Source organism: Esox lucius, chromosome 1 (assembly GCF_011004845.1).
Source record: "Esox lucius isolate fEsoLuc1 chromosome 1, fEsoLuc1.pri, whole genome shotgun sequence".
Classification (NCBI taxonomy): domain Eukaryota; kingdom Metazoa; phylum Chordata; class Actinopteri; order Esociformes; family Esocidae; genus Esox; species Esox lucius.
Genome location: NC_047569.1, coordinates 5,383,045 through 5,410,173, shown reverse-complemented (window position 1 = coordinate 5,410,173; position 27,129 = coordinate 5,383,045). Strand labels below are relative to the sequence as shown.

The 27,129-nt window shown below is 42.7% G+C and overlaps 1 protein-coding gene across 2 annotated transcripts in view; it reads left to right on the top strand.

Moving 5' to 3' along the window:
* LOC105006436 (succinate receptor 1) overlaps window positions 1-18,393 on the top strand; it is a 30,883-nt gene extending 12,490 nt beyond the window's left edge. Inside the window, exons 1-3 of one of the 2 annotated variants that reach the window (XM_020045277.3) lie at window positions 13,893-14,040; window positions 15,930-16,037; window positions 16,313-18,393. In XM_020045277.3, coding sequence (XP_019900836.1) covers window positions 17,122-18,087 — 966 coding nt within the window. In that variant the 5' untranslated portion in view covers window positions 13,893-14,040; window positions 15,930-16,037; window positions 16,313-17,121 and the 3' untranslated portion in view covers window positions 18,088-18,393. Of the gene's footprint in view, window positions 1-13,892; window positions 14,041-15,929; window positions 16,038-16,312 lie in introns of those variants that run through there. The other variant, XM_020045305.3, reaches the window with a different exon arrangement.
* The last annotated feature ends 8,736 nt before the right edge of the window (window positions 18,394-27,129 follow it).

Below are 27,129 nucleotides of genomic sequence, written 5' to 3'. Positions count from 1 at the left end.
ATTTTTATTATTATTCTTCTGCCGTAAAACGCATCGTGCAGCCCAAACCGTAAGAGCTGGAGCTTTGAAACTTTGGCATATGGTAGTACAAAAATCGAGGAGAGGTTATCAAAATATGAGCCCGATTGGCCCATAGGTGGAGCTATAGCGACCTAAAGCGCGAAAGTGGTCATAACTCCTAGATCGTATGTCGTAGACTCAAGTGTCTTATATCCCTGTAATCCTTGGCTCAAGACGAACAAAACGTATATCTCCGATTACATTTCCGCCATGATAGATTTTCCGCCATTTAGAATTTTGTCAAAAAACTACTTTTGCGAACTAGTCCCTGGATTTTCGCCCGATCGGAACCAAACCAGTGTAGAAATGTTCTATGGAGTCTGAAAATCAATAATTATCAAAAAAAAGTTTAAATTTCGATTCATGGTCGCTAGGGGGCGCAAAATTAAAGTTGTGGGAGGAGCCTATTTTACTAAAAAGGCTATAACTCAAGAAGTAGTTAAGTAAACTTCACCAACCTTGGTATACATGTGTTAGAAGTCAGTCTGAGGTCACAGTAAAAGTAAAAACTGCGTCGATTGGCCACATGGTGGCGCTATAATACGAAAAATAATATGAAAAACGTATAGACACCTGACCGTTTGTCCAAATTACTTGAAATTTGGTATGCAGTGTCTTTGCCCAAGGGGCCATGTATGCCTAAGAGGATATTGGCTATCTCAAAAAACATGGCCACCATTGGCCAATGAAATTTGAGCACCTATTAAACCAGGTTGACATACTCTGATCAGAACGAAACTTGGTGGGCATGTTTGGCACAAGGTCCTAGAGGTCTGTAAGAATTTTGAAAGAAATCGGCCACTAGTTGGCGCTAACGAGTTTTAAGGCTCTCTAATCACGTGTTGTTACAAATTTCGTCAAAAAATGCATATCATTTGATAGATCTCCTCATGCTGAAAAACTTTGCCTCAAGAACCACTACTGTCAATCAAACTGTTCATTTAATATTTGCGAATATGTTAAAAACCTACTTTCGCGAACTAGTACCTGGACTTTCGGCCTTTCGGAACCAATTCGGTCTACGATGATTCTCTGGACTCTCTAGATCAATAATTATCGATTTATGCTCACCAGCTGAACCTGACCTTGCAGCAACTTTATTCAGCAAGGATGAGCATCCTGAAGGTGTTTTTTGCTGATTTCTTTCTGCCACTCCAAAACGTGTTGCAGCACTTGCTGAGGCAACACAGAGACGCATTCCAAGGCCACCCACTGTACCGATGGAACTTTAAAAGTAGAACTGTCAATGCAGTTTGGAAATCCGCGCTGCGCTGCTTACTGGGAATGGGGGACATACGCACACAGCCAAGATGGGATGAGGCCACCATAAATGAGGCATACAGCCTTTCAAAAAAACTCTGGGACTGCGCTTTTCTGCCGTTGCTGGAATTTTTTGTATTCCTTATACCACAATATGTTTTTTTCTTCCTTATGTTTTATACAACACTACAAAAACGGAGCATTGATGCAACTAGGATTAACAGTGCGCTCACCCGTTTCAGGGAGAATGTCCAGAATATGCGGAAGCAAACTGATGAATGGGCTGCCACCGTTCATGATGGAACAGACGAGCCAGGCCGACAAGTAACCAACACAGTGCCGGTGATGAAGGAGGCATGCGACACAGTCATCTCCCAGGTGAAGCAGAGGTTTTCACAAAGGGACCACCTGATCGCTGCCAAGCTGGTTGACAGCTCGCTCTTCCCACAATTTGTCCTGTCATTCCCTACATCTGAGCTTGACTGTGCGGTGAAACCACAGCCTCTAGGTAACGAGGAAAAGTTTAAGTCTGAGCTGACCACTCTACCGCCACACTGAGCTTCACACTGGTAAGACGACCCTGTCTCCGTTAAGATCCATCCATGAGAACAACCTAGAGGAGGCTTTTGCTGAGACCATCACTCTGCATCCGAGACATCCGAGTCAGAGAGGAACTTTTCCACCTTGAAGAGGGTAAAAACCTTCACTACTCACTATACCATGGGACAGCTCATTGCTGTTCACGTATGGCCCTGTAGGCACATTGGTTCTGAGCTTGGTTGCATTCCTAATTTATGTTTGTAAATGTGACAGTGGTAATTTTACATGTGTGTGAGAGAGAAGGAGAGCAATTACACAAGGTATCTCTCTCTCCAGTATGTGTACTAAAACACCTGGTAAAGCAAGCTGCTCTGTCATTAAAGTGTTTTGTGGACCCATGCTGTTTGTTGTGTTAAATAAACACATCAGTAGCAAGAGGGAGTTTTGTAGCTTTACTGGTATGTATCCTATATTTTGAAATGGTTTGTGCCCCACACATTTTTTACATATAAAAATGCCACTGACTGTATGAGGCTTGTGAAGCCACTCACAGACCTTGTTGAAGCCATCATGATGGTTGCATGTGTAACCCATTTGCTACCGAAGTGACCTGGGATAACCATAGCTTTCTTAGCACACGTCTTCATTTTCAATTAAATTGTTACGGCTTTATGCTGAAACATGTTCTGTTCTTTATAACTAATTAAAAAAATTCTGACTTGACCTTGGTTTCCTCAGCTTTATTTTTGGCCTCATTTACAGAAGCAGTCCAATCCAATTCACTTATTTTTTTTTAGCATTGATGGCCTACTCCATTTCTGGTTTTCACATCCTTATTATTTTGCGACCAGTATATATAGAGATATTTACTACATCAGGTAAACGTAGTCAACTATCAAGTAATAAAAACATTGCCGGCATTCACACAGAAGAGTTAGAGAGTGTACATTTATTCAAAATACACTACAAAAAGAAAAAGGCAATTGCCAGGAAAGCTTTCAGGCATGTCTCCGTGTGGCTGCCGTAGATCACAACAGCAATGTGGCACAGGATCATGCAGTTACAAGGGACAGGAAACTGCAGTTCAGGCACCAGTTCTCCAAGGCAGCAAAGCAGTATGTTGTTGTCCAGAACAGGAAAGAGAAGACATACTTCAGGCAGTAGATCATGGTTGGAATAGCTAACCGGTGCAGAGAGAAGACCATCCAAGAAGTACTGAGGGAGCAGACTGAGAACAAAGTATGAGAGTTGCACTAGGGCAACACAGAGGGATTGAGAAAACAGACAAGGGATTATCAACTGCTAAGAATCTCAGTTGCTTCCATAAGTAAAGGGTACGGTAGAAACAGTGTAAATGGTTTCCTGAAACACCTATTGTAAAGCAAATCTGCATTAAGTACTTTTTATGTTTTTGGTTGTGTTTGTATAAACCTGGTTAAAGGCAGTGACATTCATATTTTTATAAAAGTTGATCTGTATGTGTTTCCCATAAATGGCAGTAGCTGCAACTCACCAGCTATTTATAAGGCACTCCAAACTTTCTGCCCGAACATCCTTCAGAGAAAGCATCTCTAAAAGGTCTTTCTCTTCACAGAGCATGGGGAAAGACCTGTGGTCAAGGATGCATGACAATTCTCCTGAACCATCAATACCAAGGTCGTGCAGGTCTGCCTCTTTGCAGCAGACTGTCTTCGTTGGCATTGCCGTGCAGTTACGACAAGAGCACCACTCTGTGTTGTTCAACGTGTTATCTTTATGTATTCCGACACAACTAAATGTTCTGCCTCATATGAAACAACTACAGGAACACATTTACGTATTGGTTCAAAAGCATATGCCAAGGGATGAACAGGGACAGGTATGATGGGTCGGTCTTCCATTGTTCCTGCAGTTTGATGGGGTTGATATTATAGCGCTACTATTCTAGTGACGTCAGCTGTATACGTCATTCCAACATGCCGGTGCCTCATACTTTAAGTACACAATAAGAATTTATATTATTCATACTATATGGCGTACATTTTTATCATGTATTCTTTTTATGTTATTAAATATACACCCAATTATGATATCAATGTGTGTAATCATGATTCATTTTCACATTAAATAAAAGACAATTATTTCACATGATTAATCATATTTTCAAAATCAATGCCAAAGGTTCACAATTTCTGCCAGGGTATGCAAACGTATGAGCACAACTGTATATACCAATTTTCAAGACTCATGGGGTCTGGTGATTTTCCAAATTGGGCCTTATCGCCAGGGAGTTAGGAAATACTCCCTGGGGAAATGTGTATTTATGACAAAAACTATAACTATTTTCCCCAATCACCTGCCATTTAAACAACTTCATATTGAGTCTTGCTTGTTTTGTAAGATGCAAATGCTTTAGATCAGAATAAAAATACCTGATATTGTTGTCAAGTTAGTTTTTTTATTGATCAATGATATATTTCAAAAATTCTACAGAAATGCATAAGAAGACTTTATAAACTAAACCTATACACTGATGAGCCAAAACATTATGACCACTCACAGGTGGTCTCCTAACACAGGCACATGTCAAGGTCTGGATAGATTCCCATAGTCAATGTGTTGGCGGCAGGAAAAATGGGCAGGATTGAATACCTGGGTGACTTTGACAAGGGCCAAATTGTTATGTCCAGACTGGGTCAGAGCATCTCTGAAATGACTTTGTGATCCGATGGAGGGACTAAGCACAAGCTGGGGACATGATGTTGGGCACCCAAGGTTCATCGATGTGCGAGGGCAACAAAAGCATCAGGATGCACTATGGGAAGACGACTAGCTGATGGAGGGAGTTTGATGTTCTGGGCAATGTTCTGCTGGGAAACCCTGGGTCAGGGCATTCATGTGGACATCACATGCCACCCCGTGTCACCTCCCTAAACATTGCTGCAGACCAGGTACACTGGCAATAGGATTCCCTGATGGCAGTGGCCACTTTCGGCAGGATAATGCACTCCGCCGCACTGCTCGTGAATGTGAATGTTATGAGGTATTGCCCTGGCCTCCAAATTCCCCAGATCTCAATCCAATTTAGAAATATGTGGGATGTGCTTGACCAACAAGTCCAATCCGTGGTGAATCCACCTTGCAACTTACAGGTATTGAAGGATCTGTAGCGAATGACTTGGTGCCAGATACCGCAGGACAACTTCAGGGGTATTGCAGACTTCATGCCTTAGTGGGTCGGGGATGTTTTGCCGGCACTTGTAGGAACAACAACATATTAGGGAGTTGGTCGTTATGTTTTGGGGAGTTGGTCATCAGTGTATGTTAAACAGTTATCAGCACTAAATTCACTTTGAAATGTAATTTGGTCTTCCATGTTCTATCGAAAGAGTTTTATAATATTAACAATATTAACAATATAATCCCTAGTTTAAAATAAAAAGGTCAGAGGAATACATTGATTCATTCAAACCTTGGAAATCATTGAGGGCAAAGCAATATACCCTGCTCTAAAATCACGCATCCCTGCTCTTAATCACGCATCGGGTTTCAATGAAGGAAACATATTAAAGATCAAAATCTTCACTGTACACTGTGTAATTAGTTGAGAACAAAATGATGAAACAATGGTCAGTGGAATCCAAAATCACCAACTGATTTAGGGCTGGATTCAAACACACCGAAAATCAAAGTAAACTATTGAAATCACAGGCTGTTCCAGCTCATGTCTCAGTAGTGTGTATGGCCCCCACGTGCCTGTATGCACTCCCTACAATGTCTGGGCATGCTCCTGATGAGATGGTGAATGGTGTTCTGTGGGATCTCCTCCCAGACCTGGATCAGGGCATCAGTGTGCTCCTGGACAGTCTGTGGTATTACATGGCGGCATCGGATGCACCGATACATAACATCCCAGAGGTTCTCAATTGGATTCAGGTCTGGGGAATAGGAGGGCCAGTCAATGGTATCAATGTCTTCGTCATCCAGGAACTGCCTACATACTCTGGCCACATGAGGCTGGACATTGTCCTGCACCAGGAGTAACCCAGGGCCCACTGCACCAGTGTGAGGTCTGACAATGGTTCCAGTGTGAGGTCTGACAATGGTTCTGAGGATTTCCACCTGGTACCTAATAGCAGTCAAGTTATTATTGGCTAGGACGTGGAGTTCTGTGCGACCCTCCCAGGATATGCCTCCCGAGAACATCACTGACCCACCACCAAATGACGTCGGGCCCTCATGGCACCCTCGTGGAGTCTGTTTGGTTAGAAACATGTACACCAGTAGCCCGCTTGGGTTCATTTTGTAGGGGTCTGGCAGCGTTCCGCCTGTTCCTCCTCGCACAAAGGAGCAGATACCGATCCTGCTGCTGGGTTGATGCCCTTCTACGGCCCGGTCCAGCTGATCTCGTTTAACGCCCATCTCCTGGTATCTGTTCCATGCTCTTGAGATTGTACTGGGTGACGCAGCAAACCGTCTTGCGACGGCACGTATGGATGTACCATCTTGGAGGAGCTGAACTATCTGTGCAACCTGAATGGGCTGCAGGTACCACCTCATGCTACCAGTAGTGACAAGGACACTAGCAAAACGGAAAACTAGAGAAGAATCAGTCAGGAAGTATAAGGAGAGAGCAAATGTCTGTGGCCCCCACCTGCAAAACTATTTATTTTTGGGGGGTTGTCTTGCTGTTGCCTCTCCAGTGCACCTGTTGTAGTTTAACAAACTGCTATAATAATCAAACACATTACTCAGTAAAATTAAGTGCCATAAATTGTATACCAGAGACTCCTTGAAGTGGGTCAAACTCCAAAGTCCTGTCAGGAGAGCCGAAACAGAAACCAGGATATGAAAATCCTCATAATCTGCCTGTCTGTCTGTGTATACTTGAGATTTTATTTAAAGAAGTTTGGAGGTATTTTAGAGGTTTTTATTGCTAGGAACGTAAGAAAAAGGCTAGGGAGATGGATGAAAGGCAGACAGCTGGCCAAGCAGGGGCTGGAAACCCTTCACCAGGGGGAATGTGCGGTCCAGATTAGAGAGATTAGACTGCTACACCAACAAGTACCTGAGTTTTTGTCTATCAAAAGCACAATGAATTGCTTCTATATGTATGAATTGTGCTATATAAATAAACTTGCTTGCTTGCTATCAAATCCCTCCAGGGTCACCCTTTCCAAGAGAGATTAAATTAAAGACTTAATACAGAACTAAGAGTATGAATCAGCCAATTCCTTTATGGTACCATTTCTCAATATCTTGGTCTGCTATGAGTCTGAGTTTACTGTAGATGTCAGTGACTCAGTGACCTGTTTCAGAGTGACCATGCGAGTAAAAATATTTTTAATGATGACAAGTAAAAGGCCAGTACAGAGAAGTCGCAATATAAAAAGATTTTAACCAGTCCTAAGAAGTCAGCTCTTGACATTTATGGGAACTCCTCTGTCTTTGCTCATGCAAATTAGCTCTTGTCACTTGTCTTTTATCCTTATTCTAATTTCAACATTTACACTCAGCAGGCAACCTAAAGTTAAAAAGTAAAATACTTAAAGTGTATTATTTTGGAACCACTGTTTTAATTTAGCACACAAAATAGTATTGAAATAATTCAGTGAGTGAAAATGGACCAAAAATGTTGTATAATTGTATATAATATATTTTAAATACAATAATTGTGTCCATCTTAATACACTGAAATATATTTACTATTTATATATTTTTTTTTGGGAGACCATGTCATTTTGAATAGGCTGATTATTTGACTGTTGTTCCCATTTAAGAATAAGTCGATTGAATAGGACATGAAATAAAGATTAAGAATTATAATAACCACATTTAACTAAATACAGTTGTACTCATACCTACCCTGGCAGAAATTGTGACATTTTGATTTTGAAAATATGACTGATCATGAAAATAAAAGTGTATTTTATTGAAGGACAGTGATCATATGAAGCCATTTTTTTAAGCCTTTTTGAATCATAATGTTAACAGAAATCTCCCAAATGGCCCTGATCAAAAGTTTACATACCCTTGAATGTTTGACCTTGTTACAGACACACAAGGTGACACACAAGTGAAAATGCAATTAAACGTGAATTTACCACACCTGTGGCTTTTTAAATTGGAATTAGTGTCTGCGTATAAATAGTCAATGAGTCTGTTAGCACTCACATGGATGCACTGAGCAGGCTAGATACTGAGCCATGGGGAGCAGAAAAGACCTGCGAAACAAGGTAATGTAACTTTATAAAGATGGGTATAAAAAGATATCCAAAGCTTTGCAAATGTCAGTCAGGATTGTTCAATCACGTATTAAGAAGTGGAACATTTGGGAATCTCTTGATACCAGGCCAAGGTCAGGTAGACCAAGAAAGATTTCGGCCAAAACTGCCAGAAAAATTTTTCAGGATACAAAGAAAACCCTGCATGGTCGAGTTGGCAGAAAGAAGCCTTTACTGTGCCGATGCCACAAAAAAGCCTTGTTACAATATGCCTGACAACACCTTGACACGCCTCACAGTCTCTGACACACTTATTTGGAGTGACGAGAACAAAATAGAGCTTTATGGTCACAACCATAAGGTCACAGACATCATCTCATCTTCATCCGCTTATCTGGTATCGGGTCGCGGGGGCAGCAGCTCCAGCAGGGGACCCCAAACTTCCCTTTCCGGAGCCACATTTGCCAGCTCTGACTGGGGGATCCTGAGGCGTTCGCAGGCCAGTGTCGAAATATAATCTCTACACCTAGTCCTGGGCCTACCCCGAGGTCTCCTCCCAGCTGGACATGCCTGGAACACCTCCCTAAGGAGACGTCCTGGGGGCATCCTTACCAGATGCCCGAACCACCTCAACTGGCTCCTTTCGATGCAAAAGAGCAGTGGCTCTACTCCGAGTTCCTTACGGATGGCTGAGCTTTTTACCCTATCCCTAAGGGAGAAGCCAGCCACCCTTCTGAGAAAAACCCATTTCAGCCGCTTGTACTTGCGATCTTGTTCTTTCGGTCATGACCCAGCCTTCATGACCATTGGTGAGGGTATTAACGAAAATTGACCGGTACATCGAGAGCTTTGCCTTCCGGCTCAGCTTTTTTTTCATCACGACGGTGCGCTAAAACGAATGCAATACCGCCACCGGTGCTCCAATTCTCCGGCCAATCTCCCGCTCCATTGTCCACTAAATCGCGAACAAGACCCTGAGATACTTGAACTCCTTTACTTGGGGTAACGCCTCATTCCCTACCCGGAGGAGGCACTCCATCGGTTTCCTGCTGAGAACTATGGCCTCAGATTTAGAGGTGCTAATCCTCATCCTCATCAGTGCTGAAGGTCACAGACAAAAATCCGCAAAAAGCAGCGATGAGATCCCGAGCCCACCGAACTGCAACCCCTCCCCACCCCGACTACGCCTCGATATCCTGTACATAAAAGTTACAAACAGGATTGGTGACAAAGCGCAGCCCTGGCGGAGGACAACCCCCACCTGGAACGAGTCTGACTTACTACCGAGAACCCAAACACAGCTCTCACTTTGGACGAACAGGGATTGGATAGCCCTCAGAAGGGACCTCCTCACCCCATACTCCCGCAGCACCTCCCACAGTATCTCCTGGGGGACCCGGTCAAACGCCTTCTCCAGATCCACAAAACACATGTAGACTGGATGGACATATTCCCAAGCCCCCTCCAGGATCCTTGCAAGAGTAAAGAGCTGGTCGGTTGTTCCGCGACCAGGACGGAATCTGCATTGTTCCTCTTCAATCTGAGGTTCGACTATCTGCCGAACCCTCCTTTCCAGTACCTTTGAGTAGACTTTCCCAGTGAGGCTGAGAAGTGTGATTCCCCTGTAATTGGCACACACCCTCTGGTCCCCCTTTTTGAATAGGGGAACCACCACTCCGGTCCGCCACTCCTTAGGCACTTTCCCCGACTCCCATGCAATGTTGAAGAGGCGTGACATCCAAGACATCCCCTCCACACCCAAAGCTTTCAACATTTCTGGATGGATCTCGTCAATCACCGGAGCTTTGCCACTGTGGAGCTGTTTGACTAACTCAGTGACTTCTGCCATGGAGATTGACAATGATTCCCCATCAGCCTCCAGCTCTGCCTCCACTATAGAGGGTGTGTTAGTGGGATTTAGGAGTTCCTCAAAGTGTTCCTTCCATCGCCCAATTACCTCCTCAGTTGAGGTCAACAGTGTCCCATCCTTACTGTACACAGCTTGGATAGTTACCCGTATTCCCCTCCTGAGGTGGCGGACGGTTTTTCAGAAACACCTTGGTGCCGACCGGAAGTCCTTCTCCATGGCTTCCCCAAACTCCTCCCACACCCGCTGTTTTGCCTCTTTCACAGCAGAGGTCGCAGCCCTTCGGGTCTGTAGGTACACTGCAACTGTCTCCAGAGTCCTCCGGGATAACATATCCCAGAAGACCTCCTTCTTCAGTCAGACGGCTACACTGACCACCGGTGTTCGAGGTCACAAACATGTGTGTCACAATCAAAGAAAATCGTTACATACCAGGCAATAGAAAAACAGACATTTCTCAAATGACATTTCTCAAATTCCACGATTCAATTCTTATGACTATTCCAGTAAGTTAGTAGATTACTGCCTATTACTGGCTAATACACTGTTAAAACGGCCAGTGGCAAATGCCATAGAGTTCATAGACACTATTTGTGGTGGAAGTAAACTTAGTAAGAAACGGTAGTCAGTTTATCTGTAATAATAGCATTCACAAATGGCCAATTAGCTGTTAAAATGGCCAGTGGCAAAACAGGATTTGTTCAGGGTAGACACAAGAGGCTATACTGACACCCATCAATTATATAGTCTTTTGGTGTATTGGTTAACTACACAGCCTTCCACGTGGGCAACCTGGGTTCGAATCTCGAGAGGGCAATTCTTTCTATTCCAGGCAGGCTGAACTAAGCTTGCCTGGTTACTTGTTCACCTATAGTTTTTTGTTTCTTTATTGCCATGTTTGGTTTTATGATTGTGCCATTCTGTTATGACTTACAGTTGAATGTGAATCCCATAAGAAATAAAAGCCTGCTCTAATCAGAAGTGCAAATAGAAGAGGGCAGAAATATGTACGTATTAGGTATAAGACTGACTGTAAATATATATACAGTCTGCATGGACCAGACACTGTGTTAGCAATCATCTGCCTTGCACTTTGACATTATAGCGATATTAAATGTATTAATACCGCCAATATGCAATAATAAATATCTTGACTAACTCAAGTCCGTTGGAGCAAATTACGTTTAAAAACCAGGATTTAGGGTGTGATGATTTTTAATGACGAATGAAATTAAGAAGAATGGAAATCACTACCATCCCGCCTTTTTTTTTAAACTTTTCGCCTCATAATTTTTTATCAAAATCTAACATTTCAGTACAGCATTGAGAATGCATTTCAAAAATTCCTATGCAACTCGACAATCCATGGAAATGATTACTGAAAATGTGACAAGTTCCAGGCATTCCAAGTAATTGTGTTACTCCAAATCAAGGTAAGAGCATACATTCAGTCAAGGTAAGAGATACATTTAATCAAGGTAAGGTTGACTAAGAGCATACATTAGCTAGCAATTCATTTGGTAGCAAGTTGTTTTTGTAACAGCTACCTAGCTAGCTGGGTACAGTAGTTAAATACAGTACACAATAGTATGTGCATTGTAGCTAAATAACTAACCCTAGTAAAACATTACAGTGGGGCAAAAAAGTATGAGAGAGGCCTGTAATTTTCATCATAGGTACACTTCAGCTATGAGAGACAAAATGGGGAAAAAAAATGAATTTATTGGTAAATTATGGTGGAAAATAAGTATTTGGTCAATAACAAAAGTTCATCTCAAGACTTTGTTATATACCCTTTGTTGGCAATGCCAGAGGTCAAATGTTTTCTGTAAGTCATCACAAGGTTTTCACCCTGTTGCTGGTATTTTGGCCCATTCCTCCATGCAGATCTCCTCTTGAGCAGTGATGTTTTGGGGCTGTTGCTGGGCAACATAGACTTTCAACTCCCTCCAAAGATTTTCTATGGGGTTGAGATCTGGTGACTGGTTAGGCCACTCCAGGAAATTAAAATGCTTCTTACGAAGCCACTCCTTCGTTGCCCAGCGGTGTGTTTGGGATCATTGTCATGCTGAAAGACCCAGCCACGTTTCATCTTCAATGCCATTGCTGATGGAAGGAGGTTTTCACTCAAAATCTCACGGTACGTGGCCCGATTCATTCTTTCCTTTAAACGGATCAGTCGTCCTGGTCCCTTTGCAGAAAAAAAGCCCCAAAGCATGATGTTTCCACCCACATGCTTCACAGTAGGTATGGTGTTCATTGGATTCAACTCCGCATTCTTTCTCCTCCAAACACGACTAGTTGAGTTTTTACCAAAAAGTTCTATTTTGGTTTCATCTGACCATATGACATTCTCCCAATCCTCTTCTGGACCATCCAAATGCTCTCTAGCAAACCTCAGACAGGCCTGGACATGTACTGGCTTAAGCAGGGGGACACGTCTGGCACTGCAGGATTTGAGTCCCTGGCGGTGTAGTGTGTTACTGATGGTAGCCTTTGTTACTTTGGTCCCAGCTCTCTGCAGTTCATTCACTAGGTCCCCCTGTGTGGTTCTGGAATTTTTGCTCACCGTTTTTGTGATCTTTTTGACCCCACGGCGTGAGATCTTGCATGGAGCCCCGGATCGAGGGAGATTATCAGTGGTCTTGTATGTCTTTCATTTTCTTATATTTGCTCCCACAGTTGATTTCTTCACACCAAGCTGCTTACCTATTGCAGATTCAGTCTTCCCAGCCTGGTGCAGGTCTACAATTTTGTTTCTGGTGTCCTTTGACAGCTCTTTGGTCTTGGCCATAGTGGAGTTTGGAGTGTGACTGTTTGAGGTTGTGGACAGGTGTCTTTTATACTGATAACAAGTTCAAACAGGTGCCATTAATATAGGTAACGAGAGGAGGACAGGAGGGCTTCTTAAAGAAAAACTAAAGAAGAAGTTACAGGTCTGTGAGAGGCAGAAACCTTCCTTGTTTGTAGGTGACCAAATACTTATTTTACAGAGGAATTGACCAATAAATTCATAAAAAATCCTACAATGTGATTTTCTGGATTGTTTTCCTCATTATGTCTCTCATAGTTGAAGTTTACCTATGATGAAAATTACAGGCCTCTCTCATCTTTTTAAGTGGGAGAACTTGCACAATTGGTGGCTGACTAAATACTTTTTTGAACAAGTATTTGATACACAGCCGATTTTGCAGGTATTCCCACATACAAAGAATGTAGAAGTCTGTAATTTCTATCATAGGTACTCTTCAATTGTGAGTGACGGAATCTAAAAAAAACAAACAGAAAAACACACTGTATGATTTTTAAGTAATAAAAATTTGCATTTTATTTCATGACAGTATTTGATATATCAGAAAAGCAGAACTTAATATTTGGTACAGAAACCTTTGTCAATTACAGAGATCGTACGTTTCCTGTAGTTCTTGACCAGGTTTGCACACACTGCAGCAGGGATTTTTTGCCCACTCCTCCATACAGACCTTCTCCAGATCCTTCAGCTTTCGGGGCTGTCACTTGGCAATATGGACTTTCAGCTCCCTCCAAATATTTTCTATTGGGTTCAGGTCTGGAGACTGGCTAGGCCACTCCAAGACCTTGAGATGCTTCTTACAGAGCCACTCCTTAGTTGCCCTGGCTGTGTGTTCCGGGTCGTTGTCATGCTGGAAGACCCAGCCACAACCCATCTTCAATGCTCTTACTGAGGGAAGGAGGTTGTTGGCCAAGATCATCGCGATACATGGCCCCATCCATCCTCCCCTCAATACGGTGCAGTCGTCCCCCAGTCTGTCCCCTTTGCAGAATAGCATCCCCAAAGAATGATGTTTCCACCTCAATGCTTCACGGTTGGGATGGTTTTCTTGGGGTTGTACTCATCCTTCTTCTTCTTCCAAACACAGCGAGTGGAGTTTAGACCAAAAAGCTACATTTTTGTCTCATCAGACCACATGACCTTCTCCTATTCCTCCTCCGGATCATCCAGATGGTCATTGGCAAACTTCAGACAGGCCTGGACATGCGCTAGCTTGGCAATATTTACCCCCATTTTTACAACATGCGGTCAGGGACCTACATAATACTGCTGCCGCGGATGAAAAGGCTGCATGAAAGGTGAATGTGAATTTATATTACTTTAAAAAACAAAAAGCATAATAAGATTCAAAACAAATAAAACAATAAGTGTTTGGTGGCTGTGTGAACTACTACATTTATATGGAGTTTGATATCTGCCAAAAGGTTAAGTGTACATATTTTTTTAATACATTTGTATATTGGTATGATCGTAAAAAAGGTGATACGTAAAACATGAAATGTAAGCGTCAAATACCATCTGTGAATGTACAAACATCATTTTACAAGTTTGTACGTAGAAAAACTATTTGTAAACAAATAAAAAGAATTGAACAGTCCATAGCTGGTTTTTAAGAATGCATAACGACATTGCACCAGTAGGTTGGTGGGTGTCCCTTTGGTTGATGCTTGGCAATGTGGGTGGATGGAGGCCTATTGGGCCTTGTCCGGGGCCTCCCCCAGATAGGGCCACAGTGTCGCCGGACCCCCCTATCTCAGTCCCAAGGTCTTACGCTGCTATATTATTGTGCCGGGGGAGTAGGGTCAGTTGTCATTCTCCACTAAGTTCTTCTTCTCCACTATAAATCCTTGTTAATATGAGGAATGCATTTTCTGAATTTTTCCAGTCTCCTCCCATTTTGATCTTAGGAGGGCATGAGGTCCTGGCCCACATCTGCGGAGTACCTGGCTTGCTGACCTGTTGCTGTCCCCATCCAGAGTCCTCCTGGTTGTGTTGCAGATCGAGTTGATACCTGACAATTTAAGCTGCCACTGTGCTGACACCTCTCCCTCCCCCGTGTTGTCCCTCTCCTTGTCCATCAGGTCATGCTTCAGACCTGGACTAAGTTTAAATAGACTCTAGACTCAGCTCACATGCATTTATTAATTATTACAATTGTAATCTTAATATGTTCAACTGGCACAGCCAAAAGAGAGCATGGGCTTCCTAAATGTTGGCATTCTTAGGGAGTATTTCCTAACCACTGAAATTCAACACTACTGTTGATTGCTCCTTGGGGTTTAAGGCCAGGTGTTTTCTAAAAGCCTTTTGTGACATCTGCTGATGTCAAAAGGGCTTCATAAATACATTTGATTGATTGATTGATTGATTGATAGGCTATCATGCGTTTAGGCATTAGGTAAAAATACTATTGTGTGAAAATGACAAGGACACAGTATATCCTTGCATAGAATATCCTTCTGAGCTGCAAAATACAATGAAATGATTTAGGTCAAGATATTCCTTTAAATAAAGTGATTTTTATTACACATGAATCGTATGCACAAACAAAGAACAGTTATGCACATTAAAATCAGTTTTCAATATGCATGCATAAAAAAGAAGACTTTAAATTGAAATCTTGCAGGATACCCATTTCCGGTTTCTCTGATTTCCTGTTGTTCACACTGCCTCTGCTTGTTGTATTAGCACTCCTCCCAGAAAGTTTCAGTTATGAGGATGAGATGAAGCTGCCAAAACTCCAGATCATGATGTTGTCCTTAAGAATTATAAAACTAGTTTCGTACAAGCCTAAATTATTAGTCTGTCATCGTAACAGGGTGTGCACAGATCTAATTTCACAAATAAGTTTCATGTTTTACGCAGATATCTAACTCCATATATTTATCATGCAAATGTATTAAACAAGATTAGGTTTGGGTTGTCTGGATTGAGGGCATTGGGGGAGGCATAATTTTACAATAAATATTGTACATAGTTATATAAATTGGTTAACACCGTGTTACTTAAACTTGTTTAATAAACTTGTTAATTACTATTTGTCTATAGACACAAGTGTAGAAGGTGTATGGCAAAAAAAGATTTTCACATTTATTCCTTTACTGCATTGTTTAAATATGTACATCACCTGCGATAAATGGCTCCAATACTATACTGAAAAGGGAATGTTTTGTCTTTCATATCTCAGGTAGAACAGTCCACACAACACTGGTGTGGTGGGATTAGTGGTAAATCAGATTAGTCTAAAAAGTATTGATGAAGAATGGAGCAGGAGAGATGGTGCAACCAGCGACAGGTTTGTTTATACATGTGCAGAAAGAAAAAAATATGCTTTGAGAACCTTTGTTTTATATTAGATAGGAAATGATGACTCTTTTTTCTTACAAAATGAATAAAATAAGGCCACATGTAAACATTTGCGTATATCCTTTTTAATATGTATTTGAATTTATCCTAGCACATTTAGCTTCCTTAAATGTGAAGATGTAAATTTGGACAGCTCTAGATTTTTACAGTTTGTCATTGGACTGTTTTGACATTGTCAATTTATTGTCTACTGTAATTTCACAGGCTTTGGCTAGTTGGCTGAAAGAACTCTTGGCTGAAGAGAAGTTGCCGTTTTCCGGGGCAACTGAGGACATGATGTTTGATATGGAGACTGACCCCGTTGGATTTTTGGTTTCCTCTCCTAGCTGGCACTCTGCTGAGTTTGAGTACCTGATCAAATCAGCTGATGAACAAAGGAGAGCCAACCGCTCTTATGGGGAAGAGAGGTGTCGCCAAAACAAAATTTTGAGAAGCTATGGTTCTCTCCAAAACAAAAGCAGAGTTGTTGGTCGAAAAGTGGTGTTTTAGTTTCTCTCCATACAGGCGCCTGGCTTCTTTCACTGCCTTACCGAAACTGTATTTTGGCTCTCTGTACTTGTCTCTTTTAATATCCTTTGCATGATCTGTATAGGTCAACAACCATCTGGCTCCTTTAGCTAACAGAAGTTTGGTTTTACTGGTAATAATGACAAAAGGATTTGACATATTTATACCCCAGAGAAAAAGGACAGATGAACGGCATCAAAACAGTTCCTGGAGACTGACACAAACTAAAATGCATGAAATATCTCATAAATTCTTCCAATATTGCAATACTTTTGATACTTATGTTTTTGCAGAAACCTTTTTACTACTCCATATGTTTTGTACTTCAGAAAAAAAAAATATTGAATTAAAGTATATGGCTGCCCTTTATGCTGGGCCCAAAATATAACTAATTGTTTATTTTTTTAATTCACTTTTGGTTAATTTCAATAAGGGGCCAGTACTTCTTGAATTGACTGTATGACAGCAGTTATGAAATGTATTAAAATACTCCAGTCTGAAATTTCATGTACTTTTTCTTTCTTCTCCCTCTATTTCCTCTGCCCCCTTCTCTTCAGGAGTTTAACTGTACAGAGCTAAAATACCTGCTGTGGGTCTACTACCTGTCACCTGCCTATGCCGTAGAGTTTGCCCTGGGATTTCCTGGTAACCTCCTGGTGGTGCTCGGCTATGTGTTCTGCCTGCAGAAGTGGAAGAGTACAAATATCTACCTGTTCAACCTGGCAGTCTCTGACCTAATCTTCCTGTGTACTCTTCCACGGCTCTCCTACATGTACGCCAACAAACGAAACGAAAACAACATTATCGCCTGTTATATCAACCGGTACATCCTACACACCAACCTCTACTCTTCCATCCTCTTCATGGTGTGGGTAAGCATGGACCGTTTCCTGCTCATACGTCACCCAACACGACAGCACTTCCTGTTGACCCAGGAGGCAGCCCTTTCCTTGTCCATCCTGACCTGGGTGGCAGTGAATGCCCAGGTTGCCCCTCTCATATTTTATATGGTCAAGGACAAAAAGGAAAATGTCTGCCTTGACTTTGCAAGTCTGGGGGACTCCCTGGGATACAGTCTGGGTCTGACAGTGACTGGCTACCTGCTTCCCATGCTGGGGCTCTGCTTCTTCACCTACCACATCACCAAACTTTTGCATGCCCAGGAGGGCGTGATACAGGGCAGGACGACAACGTTTCGCCGTCCCCTACAGGTAGTCGCTGCTACAGCAGCCATGTTTCTGCTACTGTACCTACCGTATCATGTGATGCGGAATGTGAAAATAGCATGGAATCCTTCCAGGCCAGAGGAGTCTCAGTGCCTGAATGAATATATAGAGGGTGCTTACATTTTAACCAGGCCTGTGGCCTTTGCCCATAGTGTAATCAACCCTGTGTTTTACTTCCTCATGGGAGACCAGTTTAGAGAGCTGCTTTTGGTAAAGATTAGACAGATATTAAGAAACTGTGGGTAAGCCACTTGAGATCCCATTGGACATACACATTCTCTCTCTCACACACACACACACACACACACACACACACAAGTTAAAGGAAGGGGAAGAAAAACACAAAAACAGGAAGTGCAGAGATATTGGGAAATATAAGTTGAGGTTGAGGACAGACATTAGCAGACAATGCAAAACCTCTAGCAATGTTCACATGTACTCACAATCCCTTTGGTTATTTAACAATGAATCAATGCCTTATATATACACTCGCCTAAAGGATTATTAGGAACCCCTGTTCAATTTTTCATTAATGCAATTATCTAATCAACCAATCACATGGCAGTTGCTTCAATGCATTTAGGGGTGTGGTCCTGGTCAAGACAATCTCCTGAACTCCAAACTGAATGTCAGAATGGGAAAGAAAGTTGATTTAAGCAATTTTGAGCGTGGCAGGGTTGTTGGTGCCAGACGGGCCGGTCTGATGAGTCTCGATTTCTGTTGAGACATTCAGATGGTAGAGTCAGAATTTGGCGTAAACAGAATGAGAACATGGATCCATCATGCCTTGTTACCACTGTGCAGGCTGGTGGTGGTGGTGTAATGGTGTGGGGGATGTTTTCTAGGCATACTTTAGGCCCCTTAGTGCCAATTGGGCATCGTTTAAATGCCACAACCTACCTGAGCATTGTGTCTGACCATGTCCATCCCTTTATGACCACCATGTACCCATCCTCTGATGGCTACTTCCAGCAGGATAATGCACCATGTCACAAAGCTCGAATCATTTCAAACTGGTTTCTTGAACATGACAATGAGTTCACTGTACTGAAATGGCACCCACAGTCACCAGATCTCAACCCAACAGAGACTCTTTGGGATGTGGTGGAACGGGAGCTTAGTGCCCTGGATGTGCATCCCACAAATCTCCATCAACTGCAAGATCCTATCCTATCAATATGGGCCAACATTTCTAAAGAATGCTTTCAGCACCTTGTTGAATCAATGCCACGTAGAATTAAGGCAGTTCTGAAGGCCAAAGGGGGTCAAACACAGTATTAGTATGGTGTCCCTAATAATCCTTTAGGTGAATGTATTTGTGTTCTGTTAATATAAAATGTGTAAAAAAAATTATGATTATTTTGTATGTTTAGGTCTATTTAATAAATGTTAGATTTGCATTTCTAATAATTAAAATTATTCATATTTGTTATGAATAATTTAGTGCTTAATGATATTTGATTTTAAGAATTTCTGAAAGACAAAAAAAGTATATTTGTAATATAGTAATAATCAGTTTGCATTCCTATGTCAAGATAAACAGATACCAAAACTGTTTGCCAAATTGACTCTCCCTTCAAGAGAGTAAAATCCAGCACAGAAACTAAAGCAACTGCTACAAGTCTTCCTCTGGCTACAGCTAGAGGAAAGAGCACTGCATGCTAGATAATATCTGTTATGGTCGGAAAAAGTGACAGACTGTCATATGACACAAATGAAAAATTTTACACAAAAATAAATTACTGATGAGGACTTATCATTTAAGTATCAAATTATTTGGGGTAACAGGTTTCCACACAAAACATGAGTTAGGACAAAGGGTCACATTGTACAGGGCTGTGAAAAATGTTGTTATTGTTGATCTTGCAGATGAATGGTCCTTGCCAGTTTGGCAGTACAGTATGTGGATTTCTAAACATAGGTAAAATTAAATTGTGCAGGTCGGTTTACAAATGCCTAGAGTTTGTCACAGTTATATTTTATAGATTAAAACTGATCACATCAATATCTTGTTATGATTATTTCTGTGCTAGTTTGGCTGAAACCTGATACCAGACCTAGTTTGACTGATTACTGACCTTTCCAGACAGCCAGGAAGGGTTGTTATGATGTTGTCTGCAAGAGGCATTGAAAATGAAGCATATTCATCCCCATTCTTCACGACAGTGTCTTCTGCTGGTTGGATATCCATATTTCAAATTAAATTAATCATGCTCTGTTTTACCTGTGGGTTTAGCAAAAAGTAAATAAGAAACAACATTGCTGTTACAATAGGCTCCTGTCCAGATGAGCGAGTTACATGGGCCCCATCAGAAAATGTATCATTCAGTGTAAGCAGTGCAATTAATATACTTGATCTCCACTGTAAAAAAAGATGTAAACATTATTTACCCTTGTAATTGGTTTGCAATGATGGATGTTTGTACAAACTTTGCTAACTTACACTCCAACTTTTAAAGCATGGTTTTAATTTTGAATAGCGATCTCAATGGTACCAGCCCATATGAATATGTCAGGAGAAATAACTTGTACAATAATACTTGCAGCTGCTCTACTCTTATGCTTAAATTTGTTGGCATTAGCTGGGCATTTGTCTAATGTTGAAAAGACAATGTAAAAAGCTGATATAGAATTATCTAGTAATTTTTTAGTTAATTCATTTACCGTAATAATCACTTCCTTGTTTACAGAAAATGGTTAAGATTACATTTAGATTACATTCTATTGTGTCAATCTGCTTGCTTGATGAGCGAAAAAGAATAAAGAATATGTTCAATTTATCATAAAATCACCCTTGCCTGTGACCGCCCAATAACTCAAATTGATGTATTCAACCATTTAGTTTGAACAATACTAATGGTTCAGCGTACCCTGATTAGAATATAATTAACTGGGTATTTTGAGCGCTGAATGCTGGTAAATTAGGTCACATTACTATGCGACATTTACAACCCTTTATAAATCATGACATATGGTTACAGATGGTTTGTAACATGCAGTTTTTTTTAACTAAATCTCTCACCCTGAACCACTTATGTAGTGCTAATTAAGTTATTATTAAGGGCATTTATTGTGTCCAAATTGGTTGTTTAATTTAAATATCTGCGATTTGAAAACAAAATGATTAATCTTATACCATATTTTACAACCTACATTGTTCAAAACCGACCTGATATGTAAATAACGGTAAATTCATATATAGACTGCACTCTCTCTGCTCATAGCCATCATATATGCTTAACCTGTGGTGTATTGTACATACTAGTGACAAACCATGGCTATGAGACGTAGTCATTCCTTGTGGGACAATATCCTGTAAAACATTGTATCAAACTGAAATTTAAAATAAGACAATAAAATATTCTTGAAATTTTGTTTTTATTATAACTTAATTTTTGCCAATGTCTGCTACAGTCACTCAAAAAGCCTGCACAAACTAGGAAACTGCTAGCTATCCACTCTGTTACATATATAAGGATATCTTTTCTCCTCCAAAACAGTCCCACACATTGCATGTAGTTTATTTTACAGTCATTCCAAAATGCTGCTCTAATACAGAAAAATTGCCATTTCTTTCTGTCTAGTACCTGGTTGTGTTATTTTGGCTGTTTACAAAATATATTGAAGTTACAGTTAAATAATGAATATGGGCTTTAAAGTACAGTTTCTCAGCTTTAATTTGAGGGTATTCACTCCCATTCCAAAATAATTAAAATTTGGTTTACCCCTCTGCCAATTGGCAGGCACTGAAAATTTAAATATGCAAATCGCACCTCTCATGGCCATTTGCCCCCATGGCTATAAAAGAGGTTGTCACACCCCAATCTGCCTCCCGACATACCTTTCTTCACGAGAAAAGCAGTCAGTGACAGGTCAGGGTATGAACCCTATGGGCGACGCTCCACTCATAGGACTGGGGTTACGAAAGTAAACATTGTTCTATATCGTGAAGCTTTGCCCATAGGGGCTTTGCTCCTATTGGTTTAGGGCAAAGCGAGCGAGCCCAAGATATACTCCCTGCCTGTCACCCACCTCACCAAAAAGATAAGTGCCAAACAGGACGGCCCAGGCGTGGAAACCACGACACCGAGCCGCTTCCACGGCTGGTGAGCCAACGCGTCCACACCCAACGGGGGCCTGTCTTGCGCTCGAAGAGAATACCACAGGGGGCAGTGCGTGTCCTCCCAGGACGCGAACAGATCCACCTGTGCCTTCCCGAAGCGTCTCCATATCTCGGCCACAATGTCGGGATGAAGACGACACTCGTCGTCCCGGGGACCTCCTGCATGTGCGCCCATATCTGCACCGCCAACAGGTGGAGGGGAAGAGACCTAAGCCCGCCCTCCCTGTTCACGTAAGCGACCGCCGTGCTGTTGTCTGACCACACCAACACGTCCCGACCCCGCAGGGCCTGTGTGAAGTGTAGCAACACGTGCCGGATCGTGTCCAAATCCAGCCAGTTGATGTGGCGCCCCGAAGGCGGCCACACGCCTCTGACCGAGCGCGACTGGCACGTGGCGCCCCGAAGGGGGCAACACGCCTCTGACCAAGCTCGACTGGCATGTCACGCCCCAGCCCATCAGGGACGCGTCTGTAAACACAGGGACCCGAACCAACCATGGGAACCCCACGCAGCAGAACGTGCGGATCTCTTCAGAATGCCAAATCCCGCTCCAGAGAGCCCGGGATCTTGACCAACCATCGCCAGTGACGCACCGGATCCAAACAGAGGGGGGCAAACCAGCGCTGAGGAGCACTCTTTTTCTAGTTCACCGCAAAGCCCAGGCGAGTGAGCCGAGTCACCAACCGGAACGTTCCGCCGAATGTGCCAGAACCAATAGGTCATTCGGGTAGGCCAGGACCCTGACCCCCTGACACCTCAGTGGTCCCAACGCAGCCTCTACGCACTTGGTGAAAGTGCAGGGGGGCCAACGTGTCCCTGAACGGAATCCTCGTGTACTCATATGCCTGACCATGAAAGGCAAACTGCAGGAACTTTCTGTGGTGCGGCAGAACAGGAACATGGAAGCAGGCATCCTTCAGATCGATGCTGACGCACAAATCCCCGGGGTGCACACACTCCAGGAGACGTTTCGTCGTGAGCATGCGAAACAGCCTCTTTGACATGCATTTGTTAAAAATGCGCAGGTCTAGGATTGGCCTCATGCCCCTTGTCTTCTTGGGTACCAGGAAGTAAGGGGAGTACAGCCACTTCTCCCTCTGCCCTAACGGGACGAGGGACACCGCCTCCTATTCCAGGAGGTCCGCAATCTCCCCCTGTAGGGCAGTGACCTTCAAAGAAGACGTCATGACGGTCTCTACAACCCCCGAGAATGAGGGAGGCTGGAAGTGAAAATGCAGCGCGTACCCCCTTCTCAGCGTCATGTCTAGCCACCCCGGCAGAGTGCATTGCCGACGCCACTCTGAATAGAACTGAGAGAGCGGGCGAGCACGCAGCTGAGGGGCCGTTGTCAGCCACTGATTGTATACGTCCTCGGCCCGACCGCCGCGGGTGAGGAGGAGGAGGGGACGACCTCTGGGGGTGAGGTTTCCGCACCTCATGCTGCGTCGGGTGCGCCGCGCCCGGTTCAGCTGGACCCGCCGCCTTAGCACGGTGATGTTGTGCCCGGCGACGCAGACGACCCCCAGGCCTCCGCAAGGCCTCAGGAGGAGCCGAGGACGCAGCAGATGAAGAAGGGACTGGCAAGAGGGGACCCAAACGGAGACGCTCCTCCCTGTCCTTCTTCTGGCGCACCAGCGCCTCAGTGATCACAGCGCCGAACAGTTCATCCTCCTGAAGTGGCGCGTTCAAGAATGGAACCTTTTCCGGCTCCTTCAGGGAGGTCAACGCCAGCCATAGGTGCCGAATCTGCACCACTGACCTCCCCATCACCTGACCAGCCGAGAGGGAATTGACCTGAGTCAGCTTCAAAATGGCCGCCGAGGCACGCGCCACCTCGCTCACCTCGCTGGGGACTAAGAGGTGAGACCCTCCATCATCCCGGCCACAGCTGCAGCCAGAAGGCCCACATTGTTGCAGGCCGTGAGAGACTGCACCGAAAGGGCGTATTGTTTCTCCGCCAGGCTGGCAGGGACACGGTCCCTCACCGAAGGTAGGGCGGGGCGCTTGTCGGACCAGGTACTCAGGCCCGGAACCAGGGAGGACGCCAGTGCTGTTTCCAGGGGCGGAATGCCCCTGCTCAGCGTCTCCAACCTCCCCTCCACAGATGTGAAGGCGAGATGCGACTTCACAGTCACCCGAGTCATGAATGGAGCACTCCACACCTCCTCTGCGTATTTTGTTATTGACTAAATACTTATTTTCCACTATAATTTACCAATAAATTCATTTTGTCTCTCATAGTTGAAGTGTACCTATGATGAAAATTACAGGCCTCTCTCATCTTTTTAAGTGGGAGACCTTGCACAATTGGTGGCTGACTAAATACTTTTTTGCCCCACTGTGTATGTGAGCTGTATTGACAATGTTTTGACACTGACCGGCCGGTCTGAGTATTTCACAATCTGCTCAGTTACTGGGATTTTCACGCACAACCATTTCTAGGGTTTACAAAGAATGGTGTGAAAAGGGAAAAACATCCAGTATGCGGCAGTCCTGTGGGCGAGTACTGATTCAAGCTGATGGAAGAGCAACTTTGACTGAAATAACCACTCATTACAACCGAGGTATGCAGCAAAGCATTTGTGAAGCCACAACACGCACAACCTTGAGGCAGATGGGCTACAACAGCAGAAGACCCCACCGGGTCCCAATCATCTCCACTACAAATAGGAAAAAGAGGCTACAATTTGCATGAGCTCACCAAAATTGGACAGTTGAAGACTGGAAGAATGTTGCCTGGTCTGATGGGTCTCGATTTCTGTTGAGACATTCAGATGGTAGAGTCAGAATTTGGCATATACAGAATGAGAACATGGATTCATCATGCCTTGTTACCACTGTGCAGGCTGCTGGTGGTGGTGTAATGGTGTGGTGCAGAGATGGGGACAAGTCACACATGGTCAAGTCCAAGCAAGTCTCAAGTCTTAACCATCAAGTCTCGAGTCAAGTTTCAAGTCACAGTTCAGATAAATCAAGCAAGTCAAGTCAAGGATTCACCCTAAGCAAGTAAAGTCGAGTCCTTATAAGTTTCAAGTCAAGTCAAGTCACAGTACTAAAGAGATGAACACACACACACACTGTCCTCTGTTTCTGACGTGCGCTCGGTGTGAAGCTCGATTTCAAAATAAAATATTTTTCTCCTCCGCGGTACAATTTTTTGGGGGGACGAAGCGGAAGGATCTTGAATCACTATAACAACCGCCTCGCTATACCTTATCCCGCTTATTACATGGCTACCTACCAAATAAATCTATAATTTCACACAAAAAATTTATTTCAAAAGGAATTTATTGATTTAAAACGATTGTATTGCTTCCTCTAAAGAAAATAGTTCCGTTCCGTCTCTGGTTAGAATCCTGCTGCGTCCATAGCAACGCGCTGTTTTTCATGGCAACGGTCTGTTATCAAGAAATAACACACGTTCTGCACTGGAATTCAGCCAATCCATGTAATAAGGGCTAATAAAAACAACCTTATAAACTAATTATTGTGACTGAAAAACTGCCTAATATGTAATTACGCTGTAATTATTCTTGTCTGTATGAGTAAAAAAAAAAAAACTATTTGAAATGTTTAGGTGCTAGTAATCACATCGGCGCCTCCATGTTAGCCTTTCATGCAGTAAAGTTAACTGTTATGGTGTAAGCACAATGCTTTTTAGTTTCCACACGCAGTCCACAAACAATTGAAGAAGCCCACATTTAATACAGACATTATAGCCTACGTGTAATAATATACATGCCCGCTCATTTCAAGATGCCCATCAACATTAAAATTCAGGCTATGCCACTGTTATAGTCAAATTCCCTTACATCTATTTACCAGACGTATAAAGTAATGATAATGGTCACATTTCTAACAAGAAAAAAAAAAACCAAACATAATATGCAACCAAGGCCAAATTCTGACAAACAAAAGATTAATTCATTACATTAGTAACTTAATTGTTATAGATCTTAGTGAAACTGAATATAAAGAGATTACTTTCTTACCTTTCCTTGTGGTTCTTAAAATAAGGAATGAAATTTGACGTTGTTGCATATTTTGCATCTGGCAAATCTTTTTTTATTCACACGGTCCAGTTCAAAGTCCTTGTATCCAAACGATACTATTTGTGGAGTTCGACTAACGTTACTGTCTGCCATGTTTGCTGATTAGTGGTGCTGATGTCACAACATATTAAATAATTTTATTGCTGTTTGTTTATTATAAGTTCAAGTCATTGTCGAGTCTTCCACTTCAAGTCAAGTCTCAACTTGTTCTCAAGTCAAAGTCAAGTCAAGTCATTTTCATACTTTAATCAAGCAAGTCACAAGTTCTTGGCACACTTTAGGCCCCTTAGTGCCAATTGGGCATCGTTTAAATGCCACAGCCTACCTGAGCATTGTTTCTGACCATGTCCATCCCTTTATGACCACCATGTACCCATCCTCTGATGGCTACTTCCAGCAGGATAATGCACCATGTCACAAAGCTCGAATCATTTCAAATTGGTTTCTTGAACATGACAATGAGTTCACTGTACTGAACTGGCCCCCACAGTCACCAGATCTCAACCCAATAGAGCATCTTTGGGATGTGGTGGAATGGGAGCTTCATGCCCTGGATGTGCATCCCACAAATCTCCATCAACTGCAAGATGTTATCCTATCAATATGGGCCAACATTTCTAAAGAATGCTTTCAGCACCTTGTTGAATCAATGCCACGTAGAATTAAGGCAGTTCTGAAGGCCAAAGGGGGTCCTAATAATCCTTTAGGTTAGTGTATATGTCCTTCAATGAGAGGAAACAAAAAAGTCTAAACATACAAAAAAAAAAGATCATTAAGAGAACTCCTAAACGTATTGTATAGCCAATTCTAACTAATTCGATACTCCCAATAACTTATAAGTGAGGGAGTTAGCTGACTGGTTATCACTGAGGCCGTAGCCAGTGATAAGATAGTTGTGTGACGCAAACGCAAGAACTACTAAAAGGAGAAGGGTTGAAAAATTATATAATATATCTACACTGTAAACAGATGAATGAATGGTCGACCTTGAATGAGTGATCGAAAGTGAGTGAGTGAGCCAAAGTTTTGTGTGTGTGGTTGGAGATAGGATGTGTGTGTGTGTGAATGAGGACTCAATAAAACAAATGATTGGGTTGCGTTCCTTACTATTGC